At 38.8% G+C, this 21,255-nt stretch overlaps 1 protein-coding gene across 2 annotated transcripts; it reads left to right on the top strand.

Annotated features, from left to right (window-relative positions):
* Positions 1–344: 344 nt before the first annotated feature.
* On the top strand, positions 345–18,654 carry ssrp1a (structure specific recognition protein 1a). Of its 2 annotated transcripts, XM_053235710.1 has the most exons (19): positions 345–438; positions 798–860; positions 1,012–1,197; positions 4,648–4,753; positions 6,541–6,734; positions 7,193–7,293; positions 7,708–7,837; positions 9,571–9,674; positions 9,885–10,013; positions 11,379–11,600; positions 11,739–11,811; positions 12,078–12,198; positions 12,373–12,418; positions 12,522–12,657; positions 14,511–14,678; positions 14,954–15,051; positions 17,425–17,587; positions 17,680–17,788; positions 18,269–18,654. In XM_053235710.1, exons 1-18 carry the CDS (start codon positions 373–375, stop codon positions 17,755–17,757), a joined length of 2,184 nt encoding a protein of 727 aa, XP_053091685.1. In that variant the 5' UTR covers positions 345–372; the 3' UTR covers positions 17,758–17,788; positions 18,269–18,654. The 2 variants fall into 2 exon arrangements, with proteins under 2 accessions (XP_053091685.1, XP_026796598.2); XM_026940797.3 differs by lacking the exon at positions 18,269–18,654 and having other exon boundaries at positions 17,680–18,226.
* Positions 18,655–21,255: the final 2,601 nt, after the last annotated feature.

The following is a 21,255-nucleotide window of genomic DNA, read 5'->3' on the forward strand; positions in this document are numbered from 1 at the left end:
AGCGCATATGGTGTGACGATCCGGTATCTACATACAATTTTTTTTTTTAAATATGCATATTGTAACATTGTATGCACTAATAATTAAGTTATTTACAACCGATGTCTTTGTGTTATTGTCACTTGGGCTATCTATTCTATCTATTTTTTTTATTATTATTTAAATGCAACTTATCAATTTACAAACACAAGTTCCAGTTCTCTTTTGTAAATTAAATACATTAGAAGCGTTATAAATTCTAAAGCTTTTCTTAATATTCTTCAACCTAAAGCGCAACCTAAAAGTGCAAAGTCTATTTAAAAACATTACTATTTACATTCTCTATGTGGTGCGCACGCTAGAAGCGGTTGACGTCATTAAACCGGAAATAACATGATCTTTTTCCGGGTCACTGTTCGCTGTTCCCGGACGTTTCACGCGGGAAAAGGGGGAGCAGAGGTATGGTAACAGATTGCCTCTTTTTTCTGTTTTAGTGACCTAAAATTGAGAAATAAACCCATATAAGCAGGTTATTACAATGATAATTTGATGGTGTGTATCTCTTGATCTTGGAATAATGTAATATTTATGCAGGGTATTCATGAAAAACAGGGTAGCACCGTTATGCAGCTAGATAGCTAGCTAAGATGAGTTAGCATACAGCACTGTCTGGGTACTAATAACAGGAGTTTGTATTAAAAGGTGATTTAGACATGAAACTGGGTTGAGAAAAACACAGCAGGGTGATACACACTGTACAAACTCGGTGTAGGTGACAGTTACTGAAGACAGACTTGTGTGTATTGTGTGTTAATCAGGCAGCAGAGATGGGAGACACACTGGAGTTCAATGAGATTTATCAGGAGGTGAAAGGATGCTGGGTGAGACACACACACACACACGCGCACTTCTCTGATCTGACATAAACACAGTGCTCAGTTTGAACCCATGAAGCCTACCGAAGTTCTCTGTGCATTTTATTATTTAGAATTATTTACATTTACATGAGTTATGTATTCCTGTACTTTACAGAATGATGGCCGCTTGAGGTTCAGCAAACAGTCTGTAGTCTACAAAAGCAGTAAGACGGGAAAAGTGGACAGCATCCCTGCCTCTGATCTGTCTCTCGCACAGTGGCGTCGCGTCTGTCTCGGACATGGAATCAAACTGGCCACGAGCAACGGTCACGTCTACAAATATGACGGCTTCAAAGACACGGTAACGATCTGAGGATGCGTTGTGAACAAATATATGTTTATAAATGCACAGTATGTCTTTGTTTTGGAAAACAGATGAATATGGATGCCTTTTTTTTGTGGTTTTACATTAAGTACAAAATAAGTACAAAATCTGATAATAATTCTTTGATGGTGTTTACGAAAGAAAAAAAAGTCTTCATATCTACACGAGTCAGTCAGTCAGTCAATAATGAGACGCGCACATGACGTGAAAAGCCAAACAGGAAGGTAAATTTTTACAGGAAAAATATTTCTTTGGCATGTTGATGATTTCAGATCACACCTCACGCCGTCCTGCTCTGGGTTGACGTTTAATCCGTGGTGACTCGCTTCTCTTTTCTGTTCTGTTTGTGCGCAGTGGGAAAATGAAAGAGATTAGATTACAGTACGCATTCACTGAATAATTTAAACAACGCGGTTTTCTTCACAATGATGCTTTCACAGTCAGTTAACGTTGGTGGTTTTACTTTACTTAATCACTTCATATCACATGCTTTTGTGACCAAAGATGGCCGAGAAATATCATACATTTTAGACGAAATCTCAAGAAACATCTTTGAAACATATTTAAAAAAAGGAAAAAAAAGGCAGAACATTGTCACTTTTTTTTTGCACTGTAGAACTATTTTGAGAGAATTTTCATCCTATAGTCCGACTAATAATTTTTGGCATCTTCGTGTTCACTGTGATACGCAATAAATGTATTCAACTGCTTTTATTGTACAGTGTAAATCAGCCTTACTTTAATATTTGGGGCAAAATCCTGGTGTCTAGGGTTTTCTCTTTAATCTGATAAGATTGTCCTAGTCATATGGCGTTCTTGTGTCCCTTATCAGATAATGACCATATTACTAGTGAGCATGCAAACACACTTATTATGGCTGTAAGTGAATTACAGATAGATCACCCGTGAACAGTCTCATCATTTCTGCAGCCGTACATCACACTTTAAACCTTTAAACTGGCAGAGTGCTGTCCAGATGCAGACCCAGCAAAGTGTTTCAGAGGAAAACCAGTACTTGAGAAGATACAGTCAGAGTATGAAAAACCTGGCCATAGTTCAGCGACTTTAAACATAAACCATCCCAGCTTCTGGAGCACATCCTTATCCAATCATGTGCGTTTATGTAGACGATTTAGCTAAAGGCAGCTCATCAGACCAGAGACTAGCTACAGGGCTAGAGATGTTATAGTGAGTGTTTGCACAGACTTTCATAGGTTTTTCTTTTTATTTACCCTTTCTGGTCTGATTATTCAGCTGACAGTATAGCTTGGATGCATTTCATTTCCTCCACATCGGTAATTCAGGATGGATGTCTTTCCTTTAACTGATTATTAATGCCATTAAAAGGTGACTTGTCCCTGTTCATTCATGTCAGTTGCTTGGAAGAATCTCTATGATTGACAACTGTGGTTGAATATCCTTGATTTCCTCATGTATTTGTTCTAGTTTAACCCTAACCTGGATTTTAATCTGTAATTTGGTTGTTAACTCAGCTAGGATAGTGATGACTTCATAGTGAGACGCATATGATGCATGTTTACCACAGAATATTTTCTCTTTTGTAGCCTTTCTGATTTTAACATAGTCATTATTTATATAAATTTCACATAAATATTTTATTAGGGATGCATTGATACCGATACCAGTTTTGGGTGTTGGTCCAATACCATACTCATTTACTCATACTCATATAAGACATGCTAACATCCTTTACCATAAAATACACTGTGATGTCGCATTAATGACGATTAATGATGACAGTCAAAGCAAAACAGTCGGCAGGCTGTGCTCTGTGAAAAGATGATATACTACAGCATCTTCCTATAGTACAAGTAACCTGATAAAACCTCTTTATGGCGTATGTTTAATAAAGAGCACAAGGTGTTCACAAAGGTGCGAGCACTTCAGTTCAGCGAGCACTGAACACTAAGTAATTCACAGTGCCTTACAGTCATTTTTACTGACCACGCCCTAACAGCTGATGCTGCTCTGCTCTGCACACACAAGTCAGCTGTTCTCACGCTCTCTACTAAAGATACTGTTTAAACGTCGCAACATCTTAAACATAAAACTCATCACGGGGAGTTTGTCGCTCAAAGCACACAGCAGCAACCAACATAAACAGAGCTAAATAAAATGTTCCATGACGCCACTGATTGCTTAATAAGTAGGTTACTCATTTCAGTATCCGTATACACGAATGCCAGAAGTGTGTGTACTCATACTCCGTCTGGAAAAAAAACATGTTTTTGTGGATTCCTGGTCTTTAGTCTATGATTTACTTCATATACTTGTTTTATTGAAGCACCTGGGGTGCGTTTATTGTTGTAAAAGAAATGGTTGACCTGTGTTGGAGCGCACACACGCACGCACGCACACACACACACGCACGCACACACACACACACACACACACAAAAAAAAAATGGTGATGAACTTGATGAGTTGAATCAGAAACTGGCGATTTCCCTGATCAAACACACATAATCGTGTTTAAGTTGGACTAAAGAAGATCTGATGTAATGTTCTATGCAATGCTAAATAGACATCTTCAAAACAAAAATGTTCAGTAGATCTTCTGTGTGTGTGTGTGTGTGTGTGTGTGTAACACATTCAGTGTTTATGTCTGTGTAATTCAAGATGCTGCAGGAAAAGGACGCTTCAAGTCTCTCCGGGATTAATCAGTGGCTTCAGCTAATGGGTGTGTGTGTGTGTGTGTGTGTGTGTGTGTGTGTGTGTGTGTGTGTGTGTGTGTGTGTGTGTGTGTGGTGTCCTAGCGGGAGTGTGTTTTATTAGCTTCCTCGTACACCATCATTCCGGAAAAATGCGCAACATTTCGTGACAAACTAAGACGATGTGATCTGACCTCCATTACTGTTACACACGTGTGTGTATGTGTGTGTTGCACTTAAATATATGGCTCAGCTGCTCACTTTGAATCCTGATGTTTATGCTAGATTGCAGTGAGTGGGGGAAAAAAAACCCGGCTAATTTAAGAACGGAAAATTAGCGTTGTAATGAAAGTTCAGGTTTGTGTATAAAAGCGGGAGAGGAGGTGGATTAGGTGTGTGTTGGTTGTTGTTGCTGTAAGCAGCATTTTTTTGAGCACCAGCACTGCTGAGTGTGCAGATGTGTCTCTCGGTCTCTCTTTCGCTCTCTCTCTTTCTCTTCTTGTCTTGCTCAGAGACACATGCACAGCGCTGGTGTGACATGTGGAAGCGATTGTGCGGTGCTGGATAAATAAACAGTCTGATTGGGCGCGCTCAGTATGAGCCTGTGGCCGGATTACGCACACCTCCACCATCCCAGAGGGCCGCGGGGCGCAGTGCCGTCAGCCGACCTCTTATTAATGAAGCCGCTGCACTGGGAGGGAAGTGAAGAATTAATTCTGTTTACTACTTCTTTCTTCACTCTCTTTGCTCTACAGGACTTTGAGAAAATCTCTGCATTTTTTAAGACCAACTACAAAGTTGAGCTGACAGAAAAGGACATGTGTGTGAAAGGCTGGAACTGGGGAACTGCCAAATTCTCAGGTAAATACACTCCAATATTTATTGGGTATTATAAATAAAATGCTCAATACTCCTAAGTCACATGATGCCTTGAGCAATACCTCTGGTGAAGTGCAAACAAACATTATGATAAATATTAGGGATGCGCCGATGCTGGTGTCGGGTGTACCATGTTATCGTGCTTATTTCTTCGCAGTCGTAAAAAAAAAAGACTCTAATACCAACACAAAATGACAGTGATCTGGACTTATTTCATGATTAATGAAGCAAAAAACAAAGCCGAATGCAAACTGCTCTGCGAGGAACTACGACATCTTCCTACAATACAAGTAACTTGTTAAAACAAAACTCTGCAAAAGGAGTTTGTTACTAACGTAACAGTAGCTAACAAAGATGCAGGCTAGGCAAGAAAAATGTCTACAGGCAATGCTAGTCAAGCAAACATAACAGCTCTTAATCCTGGTTTACGCTTGATGCACGCGGAAGCAGCAGCAACGTGAGCCACATCGTTCATGTCCAAGTACTTGCCTGTATACTTTATATACATCTGGAGTATTAAAAGCGACATCTACGGGATGGCACATTAGAGCCAAAACTTTCCTTTCCATCTGATTCCAAGTCGAACTGTGAAATGTTAAACACACTGATGAGCTCTGTTTCTCTTTAAAATGTTTTGCTGTCGTTGTGATTGTTGTCATGATCTGTGCCTCAAATTTAAAACTCTGATTATTTACTATTTTAGAAATTCCAGAAGATTGGTACACAAAACAGAACTTTTGGCTACTGGAGAGGTTTTTAAAATTCAAACACTCAGTAGAATAGAGAAACCAGTACTCAGTAATGGTCTAGAATCATACATACGTGAGTAGGTTATGAGAAGCGCTTTTCTGAAGCGAAACAAAACCAGCTTTCCACTGCAACCCTACTCGAGCCAAAGAAACTAATGTAGCTAGCTAATGCACTTCACTGGAAATCAAATCGCTGATATTATAAAGAACGAGCCTAGACGTCTAAGTGCATGAACACGTGTGTACTTTTCATGGCCACTATACGCAGTAAACTAGGGAAACAAAATAAAATGTTCAGTGGAATCCCTGATTAATACTGAATACTCATAGTCTAGTACCAGATCTTGTACTTGGGCTGGAAAAAAAGATATCCTTAATAAATACTAATACAGCATCTAAAATGACAGAAACTGGGATCATATTGAAACAAGGTGACACTGTTTTGCTTCACTTTCCTATTATTGAAAGTTGTAAGAAGGGAAATATGAAGACCAATGGAGAGATAGAGAGAGTGGGACCAACCTAAAAGTCTTTGAAGCACATCACTGGCCTCTAATGAGGCCTGTAGAGAGTTACAGTAGTTTGTAAGCACACTGAACCTCGTCACAGTCGAAAAACCGCTGAGCTTGGGTGGTTACTGGAGAAACCGGGGAGGTCCAGACAGCAGGGTGCTCACGCTGTACACCCCTCTCTCTCAGCTGAGGTTTTGCTCTGATTCTCCACACATGGTCCGAATGTTATGAATCCCTAAAGACCACGACATTTTGCTTTCTGGAGCAGTTTTTTATTATAACATTCTTGTTGTGTTGCAGCCACATGTTTAGCATCTCACAGCTGTAGCGGCTGCCGCAGACTGCACACGCCTCAGAGACAAACACGCAACACGACAATTATACTAATATCTCCCAGTCTGAATCTGCAGGGTCACAGGCATCTCTAAATACAGACATCATGTGAAAAACATTGTCGATCAGTCTTTTTATTTTTAACGCCTGTCGTTTATGTGCATTATGCATTCAGGACCGCTGCTGTCATTCGACATTAACGACAGTCCCGCATTCGAGATCCCCCTGGCCAACGTATCGCAGTGCACCACGGGAAAGAACGAGGTCACGGTGGAGTTCCATCAGAACGATGACGCCGAAGTGTCGCTCATGGAGCTCCGCTTTTACGTCCCGCCCACCACAGGAGACGACGGCACAGACCCTGTAGAGGTACACAAACGTGTGTTTGGTAGCATGGTATTAAACCGGGGAATTACGCTGAAAAATATTAGAGTTCACATTATTTCACACAATAAAGCCAAACAAGCAATTCTTAACGTTCCTGTAGCTTTGCCACATGCTGAAATGTAATCATCACTAATGATATTTTGCTGGCCATGGTTCGAAATGTAAAACAGGAAGTCCATCAGGAATGGTATTGTTCCAATTCAGGACACTTTTGTGAATCTTTAGTTCCCCAAAGCCTTGGGAGAAACCTGTTTAAAGTGAAAAGAGGCCCCCTGCTGTACTTCCCTCTCAAATACCATGACCATTTGTCTTTAGATGAACTCCTGAGCAGAGGCCATGGACACACAGCACAGATGAATAAATCCTCATTTGGAGTGAAGTTATAGGATCTCTCTCTCTCTCTCTCTCTCTCTCTCTCTCTCTCTCTCTCTCTCATGCAGGTTTTTTCCCAGAATGTTCTCTCTCAGGCAGATGTTATTCAGGCTACTGGAGATGCTGTGTGTATCTTCAAAGAACTGCAGTGCCTTACGCCCAGAGGAAGGTAAAACCACACGTGCGCACACACACACGCACTCACACACACCCCTGGCCCTTTCGTATTGCTTTTACTTTCACAATTGTTTCACTCAAAGTGTAGAACAATGTACTAAACGTTTAGTAAAATCGTTTTGTCAGTCTTTTTTCTTCTTCTTTTTTTTTTCTTTTATTTATTTTGAATTGTAACCGCATCATGATCTCTACTTTTATAGAAATGTGATCTAAAGAACTTTTACCATTTCCCTGCAGTGCATAACGCACTCATAATGTCCACCATTTAGAAATTTAAGAAAAGTGACATTTTCCCCCTTAACTAGTGTAGAAACTGAGTTTAAACATATCTAGCAGCATTTCATTCTTACCAGTGTACCACCCGCTACTAACTGACACATGTGTGTCTCTCTCACCTCCCATCCAGGTACGATATTCGTATCTATCCCACTTTCCTACATCTGCATGGTAAGACGTTTGACTATAAGATCCCCTACACCACCGTCCTGCGCCTCTTCCTGCTGCCGCATAAGGACCAGAGGCAGATGTTCTTTGTGGTGAGTGTGGATGTTGACTGATTAAAACATACTAGAATACCGATGAGCAATTTTTTTTCATAGCCAGCAAAACGCCAGTTTATTCAAGAAAATACAGTATCAACAGCAAGCAAGAATGTGTTTGTGGTATTACTGCCACCTGCTGGCACTAAGCAGAATCAGTCAGTGAGCTCAGGTGTCAGTGCAGTGATTTCAGTGTACATGACTCGTGTCTCACCTTTTGCTGTCGACTCTTTAAGTTGCTTAAAGAGTAGACTTTATACTTTTCTGGGTTGATTTGGCGTTTTGCTGTAAGTATTTTATTCACCTTTGTTTAACACCAAGAACTCTGATCTTTTTGTCAGTTCAGTAAGCTGTATAGCTGCCAGTAGCCTAAAATAAAAGTAAAACAAAAGCGTCTGTGTATTTATGAAGCACATTTATAAACAATTTAAACATCTATAAGTTATTTAAAGGTGCATTAGTTAGGAAAAATTGTCTCTAATGGTTAAACAGGTGGGGTTGAATAAGATTTGAATGAATTATTATTATTATTATTAATATTATTATTATTATTATTATTTTTAACTCATTTGGGTAATGACAACCTGCCCCCATTTCCACCCGTGTACACAAAGCTCCGCCCTCAAAACTTACAGTGGTTCAAATAGATTTAGCTAGAACACTGACAAGAGGCCACTCAAAATCTAAACAGACATTCTGTACCAGAAGGCGAGTTTCCAAACTGTTTTTTTTTTTTTTTTTTTTTTTTCCCTTTTCCTTTTTCAGCTATTTAATACACTTGTTCTGAGACAATGGCTTAAATTGTAGTTTTCCACATTGTTTGCATGAATAAGAAATGAAAATCCTCACTCATATTGAAACTATTTTAAAACAATGTATGCCTTTACCTGGTTTTAACAGACAGATCCAATGACATCATTTACATTACATTATTAATGGAGCCATTTACAGCTCTTGCTGTGTGTGTGTTGAAACACCATTTTGGATTTGATCCATTTTTGAATTAGATCCGTTTCTGAATTTAAAAAAAAAAAAGAATTTAAAATACTTCTAGGTCATAAGATTGTATGCACCACAATCCTTTCAAGGAAATTTAAATGCTGATAAACTAATGTCTCATCTAGTTAAAAACACAAATGTGGGATAAACTGAAAGTTCAGAATCTGCTTATTCCAACAAGCTAAGAGAAAGAAATTATTGAAATTAAATTGTAGCATGGCTTGTTATTGCCGGTGATAATTTTGACACTAAAGGTTTAATTTGCTTTAGTCTTCACGTCACTAAAATATTACAGAGGCGTACTTCAGATACCTCTTAAAATAATGTAATTTTCACTGGATTGTATTAATTTATTAATACTAATTTATTAGAGCAATATGAAGAGAGATAACATTTTTTCAAGGAAAATGAACAACAGTAAATCAACTCACTGAAAAACATGACTGCTGCTGTGAGGGATCATTAATCTGAACTAAAACAAGCCAATGTTTATTATATGATAGTTATTATGTAATGTATCGTGGAAATGGAAGGTCGGCTAAACGTAACGGTAAACCCTGAGATGTGGAAAGTGATGCATGAGTGTCAGTAAGAGATCTATGAATGGTGTGTTATGGTATAGCAGGCTTTCTTTGTGACACCCCCACACATGTGCGTGCACACACACACACACACACACACACACACACACACACACACACACTGTTTCTTACTGTCTTACTCTCTTTCAGATCAGCTTGGATCCACCCATTAAGCAGGGCCAGACACGCTATCATTTCCTCATCCTCCTCTTCTCCAAAGACGAAGACGTTAACCTCACTCTCAGCATGAGCGAGTGAGTAGCTTGGCCTCTTGTGTTTTTTTTTTTTTTTAATAAATAAAACCTAGCTTTTATGTGTGGCTGTCTCTCTGTGGGTGGGGGAAGGCCCCCTGGCCCCTAGTTACAGTTAAAATGATTTTGTCAGCTATACTGAAAACCTTAGCGCCATCTGACTCTTTAACATACATTTGTTTCTTTTTAACCCCTCTCTCTCTCTCTCGGCAGGGAGGAGGTGGAGAGGCGCTTTGAGGGAAAGCTGAACAAGCACATGTCCGGCTCTCTGTACGAGATGGTCAGCAGGGTCATGAAGGCTCTGGTCAACAGAAAGATCACGGTGCCTGGAAACTTCCAGGGGTGAGACCACGCATGCCTCCACACCCACACTCACACACATCACACAGTGGTTAGAAGAGCATTAGCTGTGGTATTGGGGTCTTGATGCGAGCAGATGCTTTCTTTAATGGCTTCAGTTGTGATCTTTTTAGGAAGTGGGCAAATAAGTGATGTTGGGTTTGCTCAGTCAGCTGTGTGCTGGTTTTTCTATTTTTAGGAAGAAATGCTCCATAAAAACATTAAAGCTGCTTTGAATCCAACACCCAATGTCTTAAGTCCAGTAAAAATCTATGGATGAGAATTTTGGTTATTATTTAACAGCTGGGTTCCTTGACTGAGAAAGCCTGGGGATGGAGGGGAAGAGGTTTGACCTCGCGACGCTCATGTTTGCGCCCTCAATAAAACTTGATGTCAGCAAGTATTTAGCTATCATTTCTATAGTTAGGTTTCTCAAATCTGTTTGTCCACTTATTGTGGAAGACCTTTATCGAGTCTGGCTTGCATCTTTTTCACACATTTCATGTTGAGATTTTTTTTTTTTTTTTTTCCCAGTTTTGTTTTCAGTCTTACTCACCTGTCACCTATGCAGTCTTTTAGACCCTAAGCCCCTCCCCCTAAGGCTACTATACCCAATCAGATAATATATGCCCTTCACAGAAGCTAATAAATGAGAAAAAAGAGCTCCAAAAAGATTTAATTATGTTGCTTAATACTGGACAGATGACGCATAAGCAAAAAAAAAAAATAGTTATGTTTCTTTAAAGGCACATCTTGAAGTGTTTTCTTCTTCTAATACTACAGCAGTTTGCCAAGGATTACAATTCCTATTTATTAAAGAATTACTTTTTATCCATTTATAGTTAGATATGGTGTTGTGGATTGTTATAACTTATAGCAGCTATATATACAAGCCTGTCCCTCTCTGTCTCTCGTGTCTCGTCTAGACAAAAGAAAATGTAGTTTGTCATGTTACTAAGCAACTGCAAAGTGCAATATCCTCCATCCTGAAAACTTTCCCATGGTGGAAAACTTAGTTACAGCTTTAAGTTGGATGGCTACAAAGCTCTGACCCTGGAGACTTCTTTCATTAATGTTAAATAAATGTCTCCTTTGTGTTCTTTGTTACATAACAACACATATATATGACATATAAAAGATAACAAAATTAATAAAAGACCTGTATATAAACCTGTGATTTGTCTTGCAGCTGGGATTACTGTCAGACCTGCAGTTATAGAAAATTTAATCAACACCTTGTGACCAATCATATTTGAGAATTCATCAAATCTTTTGGTATTTAGTAAAGCTGTGAAATTAAAGCATCTGTATCTTGTCACCTGATGTTTATATTTAAAACTTGTTCTTTGTCTCTCTGTCTCTGTGCAGTCATTCAGGTGCTCAGTGCATCACATGCTCGTACAAGGCTACCTCGGGGCTGCTGTATCCTCTGGAGAGGGGCTTTATTTACGTGCACAAACCCCCGGTGCACCTGCGCTTTGAGGAGATCTCCTGCGTGAACTTCGCCCGAGGCACCACCACCACGCGCTCCTTCGACTTTGAGATCGAGACCAAGCAGGGCAACCAGTACACCTTCAGCAGCATCGAGAGGTACATTACCCAGGATTCCCTGTGCAGTACTGCATGTTGAGTATCTAGGTTGTGTTTTTTAACTAGTACAACCACCAAATATAATTTTGCCATTTTCCAATGTGTAAAAACTGCCTGTTGTGTTTCTCCGTCTTGCAGAGAGGAATACGGCAAGCTGTTTGACTTTGTTAATGCCAAGAAGCTGAGCATCAAGAACAGAGGCTTGAAGGAGGTAAAGTAATCACATAGTATATAAACAGATGTAGCTCCAGTGCGTGCGTGACCTGGCTTCATTAGAGACAATAAAAGCTGAACCTAACCATCTAACCACCCCAGGGGTTGGAATTTTTTTGGACTTAATGTACTTAATGACTTGTAAATGTAAATGAATGTAGTTCTTTATCGCCGTCTTATGGACAGGGCGGTGTACTGCAGTCTTTGAGGCTTTGTGTGTGTGTGTGTGTGTGTGTGTGTGTGTGTGTGTGTGTGTGTGTGTAGGACATAAAGGCAACCGGTGGCTACAGTGACTCCGACGAGGATGAGCACGACGCTTATTTGGAGAGGATGAAGGAGGAGGGTAAAATCAGAGAGGAGGGAGACGAGTCAGAGGGTGACAGTGGTGAGTGACGCTGTTGCTGTGTAGCATCTGAAGTGCATGCTCTGTTAGACAAACAAATGTTTTAATTTATTGAATTCTTTGTAAATCATTCCTAAATATGTTGATAATTTAATTGTTTTCTAGCTGTAGCTAGATTAGACTAGCATGCTTTATAACAAAAATCTATTTCTGCAGACGAGTCCTTCAATCCTGGCGAGGAAGATGATGATATCGCTGAAGAGTGAGACTTATGTCTTTTTTTAATGATTTTTCTTTCCTACTTTTGATAGGGTTTGTTTAAAAATCTTTTTTTTTTCTCCTTGTGTGCGTGCATGCTCTCACAGATATGACAGTAATGCCTCGGTGAGCGACAGCGAAGCAGAGGATGATGATAGCGAGGATGAAGGGAAGAAGAAAAAAGTCGAGAAGAAGCCCAAGAAACCGGTGAAAGAGAAGAAGGAGAGAAAACCACGCAAAGAGGTAAATTCTACAAAATTAAACAAATGAAAGTGATTTTTTTTTTTTAAACAAAATATTTTTATGTAGTAGTAATCATTTTTGGTTGATCCTTAATTGCTTCCTTACCCCAAACTCCATATATGGTCGTGGTGTTGGTCATTTTTGCGTAACAGTCATTTGGCTGTGATCAGACATGGTGGCCTTACCACTGAATGCTCAATGAAAGAAAAGGGTCCAAATCTGTTACCATTTAACCTACAGTGTTTGTCCCAAGATGTGTGTGTTCGCAAGTCATTTCTTAGCCTTGCGTTGATGATGCACAGGCACCAGATTCCCACAGAGCCTTAAAAAAAAAAAAAAAAAAAAAGTCCATTCTCGTTTTTTGTTGGGCACACAACCCCGCATATGTCCGAGGGAATAAATAAAAATGTAATTAATACGATCCATGTGTGCAGCATAATTACTTCCTGGTGTGTTGTGAAATGTGCAGTTCTAGTGATGCACAGATGAGCGCATGTTCCTGGGCCAACAAACTAACCACTATACTGTTTATATTAGGACGGTCAAATTTATCTAACAATAGATTTGAAGTTTAGTGATTGCACACATGTAGTATTTATATGCATATAAATATAAATGAGAAAATATTTTATACTGCTACAGACAGTAAACATGGCTGTCATCTGTCTCTCGGACTTGGAGTTCGTGTTGTATATACCACGGAAGGCGAAAATCGCCTGCTTCATAAGCAAAGAAAATGAAAAAGCCTGCAAAAAATTACATTTCCAATTCGTTTTATTTATTTACTCAGAGTTTTGTGGTTGCTGTTATTTAGCAAGATTTTACATTCCACATAAAAATCCACATCTTTTGCAGATCTTTATGTAAGAACATATTTTATGGGAGCACTTATTTACGCTGCCAAAACACAAGCCAAATTTAAAATATTTCCAGTTCACTCTAAATGCTCCTCTCTGTAACCATGATGGTCTTGGGCAATATGACAAAAATATCATATCACGATTATCAAAGGCATTTCTATGTACATGATACAATTCACAATATACAGATTTGCTCATAAACTCCCAGCACTACACTAGTGTTGCAGTTAAAAAAAAAAAAAACTTTAATAATAGTGAAATTGTTTATTATTAATAAACAAGTTTATAATGTAGTTTGTATTTAAAAAATTATCACAATAGCTGCTTCTAATCAGTTACTTTTTAAAAAAAAATCACAATAATATCTCAGAAAAGTGCATTATGATATAGTTTATTGAGATATGGATGAATTAACTACTCAGAGGTCATACCGCATATAGGACATAAACTATTGTTTAAATTTAATTAGAAATCTGACATGATTGAGGTATATGTGCAAATAAATTGTGCCTGTTGAACATTACATGTGTTTATTCAGTCCTTATCCTACATCAGTGTTAATTTAGGCCAAAAGGTTTAGAACATGTTTCAACAGACGTACACTAAGTGACTAAAAGTAGAACATTTTGATCCTAAACATTTTTTTTGCCCTATATACATATCCATATACTGTATGTACTATATATATATATATATATATATATATATATATATATATATATATATATATATATATATATATATATATTTACTTTTATATATTTACAGTATTTACTGTATGTGTGTGTGTGTAATATATACGTGTGTATATATATATATATATATATATATATATATATAATATATATATATAAGCACGACTTGTCCAGCAGAGGGTATTGTCAGGAAATTTTATATAATTAATAAGATTTAAATATAAAATGAGTACCTGAGAAAATATTAACAAAATCATAGTAATACAACACAAATATGTGCTGTGTCTTTCACTAACAGAAGAAGGTGAAGGACGCAGGAGCCCCTAAGAGGCCCATGAGCGCCTACATGCTGTGGTTGAACGCGAACAGAGAGCGGATCAAGTCTGAGAATCCTGGAATCTCTGTCACGGAGATCTCCAAGAAAGCCGGAGAGATGTGGAAACAGATTGACAAAAGCCGCAGAGAGGTAGGTAGTATGATACTGCGTGTCTGTAAGAAGTTATCCTTATACAACCCAACCCTTATACACGGCACAGCTATAATGCGCCTCCTCCTACTGAAACCCATAAACACTCCGGTCTCTGCCCTGTCCGTTATCACTTCCTGTAACGAACCAGCTTCACTTAACCATAAGACACTTAGATAACAATACGGTGGAGTTTAACAGCATTGAAAGATTGGTAAATGTCTTTTCTATCTAACACACTTTGCTGAACCTGAACCCTCTCTCTGTCTGTGTAGGAGTGGGAAAAGAAGGCAGAAGAAGCTAAAAGACAATATGACAGAGCAATGAAAGAATATAAAGAAAGTGGCGGAGGAGCTTCATCATCTGCGGTCAAGTGAGCTAACTGCATATACACACATCCATATACATACTCATGCTTTATTGCTGTATCTTCTACATTGTATGCCACATCTCCATAAAATCTCTCTGCTTAGATTTAAATAGGGTTGTACAGCACTGTGCAATAGTATTTGCCCTCCGTCTACAGTTAGGTTTATGTCTTTAGATAATGTAAACCTAAACAAAGGGACCACATATTAAAAATTATAAATTAGATTATCTACGAAAAGTTATCCAACACCCGTACTGTCAGTGTGCCTGCTTGAACGTATGTACATCCCTGGTTTAGCTTGAGGTTCAGTGGAGTCTCAGAGTTTTAGACATGGTGTTATAACCCCTTCAAGATACTTAAACAAATTTTCTCCCATCTATTCTTGAAATATAATGTGATCAGCTGACTGAGTAACCAAGGTGCTGAATTTTCATATGGGCGACATTGCGTGTTTGAGAAATGATTCATTTTTAAATAAATGTGTTGCCATCGTGCAGGATTGTTTTGTCATTAGATTTTAAATTATTCAGTGGAACAAATGCAAATATTGAGCAAATCAGGAAGAGGCAATACACCGTAACAAGCCACAATAATTAATTATTTCAATCATTGTAGGGGGAATTGGGTCAGAAAGCACTGGAAATGCAAGGGACATACCAGCAACTTTCAAATAAGTCAAAATTATTAAAACCTCAATTTTTGCCAAGAGCAATAATAATCAGTGAGTTGGTTTCTGAAGTCTGGGTTCTACATGATATTGCAAGAAGCCAAACTACATTAATAATCACAACATGACCAGAGCATGTTCAAATTATTAGCATTTATTGAAATACAGAGAAAAGAAAAAGAAACATTAGTCAGCTATTAACTATGACCCTAATTCTAAATAGGGACAAAGAGTTGGGTGTTTGTGAGAGAGGGATTGATAAAAGGTCTGTGTGCGCTTGTGAGAGAGAGAGAGAGAGAGAGAGAGAGAGCGCACAAGCATCCGTGTTGGCGCGCACTTTGCTTTAGAGCATGCATGTCTGTGTGTGCGTCAGCTTATAAAGATGAATAACCGCAGATCACGTGATAGGGCGAGAAATGTGGCAGGGAGTTAATTGGAATAACGTTACAGAGTTTGGATCTTATTTTTCCTCGACATAGATGGAAATCAGCCTGACCATGTTAATACGCACAGTGTGAGATTGCATGCAAACATGAGAGAGATTAAAGAGAGAGAAGAAGAGGAGATTCACAGCGATGCGCGAGATTCACTTTGTTTAAAAGAATACTGATTTTTACCAAACAGATTGCTGCTTCAATTTACTCAACACAGTACAACTTTGAACAAAATAATAGTAAACACTGTCTTTCCTGCCCAGATGTACAGTCTTACTTGGAGTTGCTTGCAAGCGTGAGGAGAATGTGGCTCAAGCCTTTGAAGTTTGAGTGTGTGCTCTGAATGAGCCGATGCAGCCTTTAGAAGAGTTTGTCCTCCTGCAGTGCAGACTGATCGGTAGTGACTCTGCTCTAGGTGAATGGCGATGCAGTGCGTTCGAGTTTGTCTTCATGCATACATGCAATTTGCAGGTAGATCCGTCCACGGATTCGCTTGCTGATGCAGATCAGTTGGTTTCATAACTCGCAGAAGTCCGGCTGTCCAGCGAAGCCGAATGCAGCATATCGTTAAAAGTTAAAAGCTAAAAAAATTGTTACAATGTTACTGGGTCGCGTTGGTTGATTTTACTCCGTTGAGTGATGTGCGCCATGCTCCTTTTATGGTCTCATCACGAAGGTCAGACCTGGGAGATAAGTAGGAGCCATCTCTTTGCAGCTAGACCGCAGGACGACCAGCTTAAGAGAGATGAGAGTTCCTCTTCTTTATGGAGAGATCCATCCAGAGATCCATCCAGAGAGCCTGAACAAAGGCTGGTGAAGTCTTTTTGATGGTTCGCGGGGGTGACGTATACCCTTCTCCACTTGCTGTAACAGTACTTTAAATAAAAGTGCACCCCCTGTTGATGCATGGTACCTACATCACTGTCAGTAAGGTCAGGGTCGAGGTGGGTCCGGAGAAACACTGAGGCAGGAAAACACCCTGCCAGTCCATCACAGAGCATCATGCACACACGCATTTATTCACACCTAGGGATGTGTTAACATAGATAGTTCACCTACCGGAATGTTTTGGAAGGTAGGAGGATAACCGGAGATCCTGGAGGAAACCCACATGTGGCATCTTTATGCTAATGCAGAAATTGTAATAACCTAGTCATTTGATGGCATAAACCTATGTTTATGCTAGTGCAAGAAATACCATTAAGCTACCGTCATAGTCAGTGATGACACGTTTTATCGAAAGTAAGTTTTACCCCTGTCTCTGCTGTGTGACAGGGAAAAGAAGAAGAAAGGCGGGAAAGTGGATGAGAAGAAAAGGAAGAGCGGAGGAGAGAAGGAGCGAGACAGAGGAGGAAACGAAAGCTTTAAGAGCAAAGAGTTCATTTCTAGTGAGGAGAGCTCATCAGATTCTGATCGCGGCAAACGCAAAAAGCGCAAGGTAACACTACTGTAGTCAGGGCTTCTGTCAATAATACTGGAGGTTTTTCTGGGTTGAAACAGGAAGTAATATTTTGTCTTTCTCCCTCACAGGCTGATGAAGATGATGAGGATGAGGAAGAAGTTGCCTCTACACCACCAAGCTCAGAGGAGGAGTCCGGCTCTGACTGAAGTCGCACACGTGTGCTGGGGTTCTGAAAACGTGAGCTGCCGCTCAGGATAAACTACCGAATGACGCACCGTGTTTTCATTGAACATCATTTAGAGTTATGTAGTTCAATCAAGCAAACATTGCTGAGAAACAATTATAATTGGCTAAAAAAATTGCAAGAATGGTTATTTTAAGATTTAGATCAAGTCGTTAAAGCTAACTTTTAAAAAATCAATATGTTAGCTAGCAAGCATTTAGAGCCTGGGTCAAGCATTATACATTTTTAACCCAAAACTTGTTTTTGGTGTAATAATTGCTCTTACAAAGATTTCAGTGAAATTTTTGTTATTTATAATTTCATTCATTTTGTCATCACACGTCATTTTTTCACATTCAGGGAAAACTGTGCATTTTGGTGGCTAATGCTGAATGTCAGCGATGTTTATCAGAACACCACTGTTACTTTTACATTTTTTTTTTTTTTTTTTTTTTTTTTTTTTTTTTTTTTTTTTTAAATACATAACCTCTCAGGCATCGCAGTCACAGACGAAACACACATGTACGCACACTGACATCTGTGGACCAAGTTCTTCTGCCTCCTCAAGCACTGGTGTACATTCGCTGTATGGGAAGTGGAGACCATGGAGAGGCGGGTACCTTTTTTTTTCTTTTTTTCTTTTATAAATTCTGTTTTCTGAGAGCAGCAACCCAACTTGAGCCCTTTACTATCTTTTTCTTACTTGTAGGTTAATTTGATTAAAAAAAAAAAAAAAAAAAGATCAGGGATCATTAGCGTTATCATCTTGTGTTTTTGTTTCCCCCACGTTTAAATGAAGATCCTGTACTGCAGCTTGATTTGAATATATGGATGTTATGTTTTTGTCCTGTCACAATATCAATAAATGTTTTGTAATAAAGTTTGAACTGTGTGTTGTGAAGAAATTGTGAGGCTTTTACACAAACTCCAAATCCCAGTAAGAAGCAGTTTACATACACCTAGGCTAAAGATATTCAATCTCGCATCTCATGTTAGTGTGTTTCTTTTGGCGAGTCCTTTAGGGCATCTACTTTGTTCATACCAGAGATCATTTTAAAACAATCAATTAGAGATTTATTGCAGCTTTGATTCATATATATCTAATTCCAGTGGGTCAAAATTTACATACACCAAGTTGACTTTCTCTTTAAGCAGTCTGGAAGATTCTAAAAATGTATGTAATGCCTTTTTGTTGGCCAATTGTCATAATTAGAAATTAATTGTAAGGGCTCCTAAAGCTGATAAAGGGGAAACTTTCAGAGACCGGTTTCTCCTTAGAAGCAATTTCCAACCAACTGAAGGTGACAGAAGCATCTGTACAAACTGTTGTATGCAATTAGGACCATACAGACAAATGAAGAAATTTGGTCTGAAAGGTTCAACCAGATCCCAAGACAACAAGAAGAGAACCGGTGAACAGGTTGGATGCATTAGGTACCAGATATATATAGCTACCTTTAAGAGAGTCCTACATCGCCAGGGATGTGCAAGGAAGAAGCCACTACTCTAAGACCTGCATAAAAAAAGCCAGACTGAAGTTTGCAGGTGATCACCGGCCTTTTGGAGGAGTGTTCTCTGGTCAGGTAAAAATAAAAAAAATTGAACTGTTTCGCCATAATTATCAGTGCTACGTATGGAGGAAAAAGGGTGAGGCTTTTAATCCGAAGAACACCATCCTAACTGTGAAGCATGAGGGTGGTGGCATGTTGTGGGGGTGTTTTGCTGGAAAAGGGACTGGGGCACTTCAGTAAATAGATGACATCATGAGGAAGGAGGATTATCTAGAAATACTAAAGCAACACCTCAAGAGATCAGCCAGAAAGTTAGAAATTGGTCACAACTGGGTCTTTCAGCAGGACAATGATCCTAAGAGTACCTTCAAAGCTGTAACAAAATGGCTTAAAGACAACAAAGTGTATTGGAGTCTCCATCGCAAAGCCCTGACCTGAATCCCATAGAAAATGTGTGCAATATACATTATACTGTTTGTATATAGTATAGTAAATAAAAGCTGAACTAAATCTGTCTCTTAGGTATTTTTATGGAAATAAAGAAATACACTAATTGATGTAGCACAGGAAATATGTGCTAGCATGAAATGTGTGGAGCTGTGAAAAATTGAGTGTGAATGTGTTTAGCCTAAGTATATATAAACTTTTGGCTTCAACTCTAATAATTGCATGTTATTTGCTTCTCATTTCAATGATTGCACCTCTTTGTTTCCTTTCTTTGCTTCTTCAAATTCCTTCCTCACTTCTTGACCGAGGAATGGAGGAAAGCGTTCAAGAAAATGAATCAAAAACACACAAAATACTTGTAATAATGTTTTCTGAGGACCTATAGCCATATCGATGTACCCCAGGCCCCCATGACTGACCCCACCACCTCCAATTAAACGATATATACCTTGTGTGCTTCCTTTTAAGGAAAAAGGAAGAATAAAGCCAAATCTAGTGAATCTAGAAATCTAGTGAATAGGATACTTCAACACTGTCAGTGCAGTTTCGTCCTGTTCACTTGTTTCAGGACACTTTGGTAATATGACTGCATGTGATTTGTTTCCTTTTTGCTAAATGAAGTAATTTTTATATAAATGCCTTCTCATTGTCTAGTATTCTTTTGTCAAAAGATCAGAAAGTGTTCACTGTAACAAATATGCAAAAATGGAGCAAATAAGGAAGAGACAATACACTGTATTGAGTCATTTTAATTTGTTCAATCATCTCCGGTAAGCACTTTATCCTCCACCTCATCGATTTAGGCATTTTGCTGCACAACTGGAATTTCCATGGTATATCTCCCAGCTCCAAACTTATACTCAGCCATGTGAGTATTTGAAGTGTGTTGATGAAATATAACAGTGCACTTTGGCTAGCCATATTGGGCCCCAGGCAAAATACGCAGTTTTCTTAAACATTTACAGCAATTAGTAGATGCTTTTATTCAGACTTACAGAACCCTTTGCTTATGCTAATGCAAGAAGTACCATTAAGGCAAAATCCTTTTAGAGAGGGAGTTAGTGTGTTGGTGTGAGATTTTGCTTATTTGCTTAAAGACGAGGGTCCTTTTTTTTTTTTTTTTAAAGTCAGGACACTCTTTCCCCTCATATTCCTGCACCTTTGAAGTAAATAATCAGCTTAGACTTTTAGAGAGAGCTAGAGCCTTCTCAGTAAACTGTACAAAAACCTAATTATGTGGATCACCAACATCGAATGACTCTGAACAAGAAGACAACTCAACTCACCTGTCAAGCTTTCCCTCTTGCACTGACAGTTAGACATTTCTAGACCAGTCATGAGTGCGTGGCCGTGTGTTTTGGGTGTGTTGCTTTGGAGGGAACACTGTGGAAAAAAAGCTAGATTTGTTGTATTTTTATGTACAAGAGAGCTTCAGCTAATTTCCACCTGTAAACATTTGATTAAGCTCTTACTGCTGTTTTAAATGACTTCTTAATGCAAAAATATAGGTTGACTAATAAATA

This window comes from Pangasianodon hypophthalmus, chromosome 7 (assembly GCF_027358585.1).
Source record: "Pangasianodon hypophthalmus isolate fPanHyp1 chromosome 7, fPanHyp1.pri, whole genome shotgun sequence".
NCBI lineage: Eukaryota > Metazoa > Chordata > Actinopteri > Siluriformes > Pangasiidae > Pangasianodon > Pangasianodon hypophthalmus.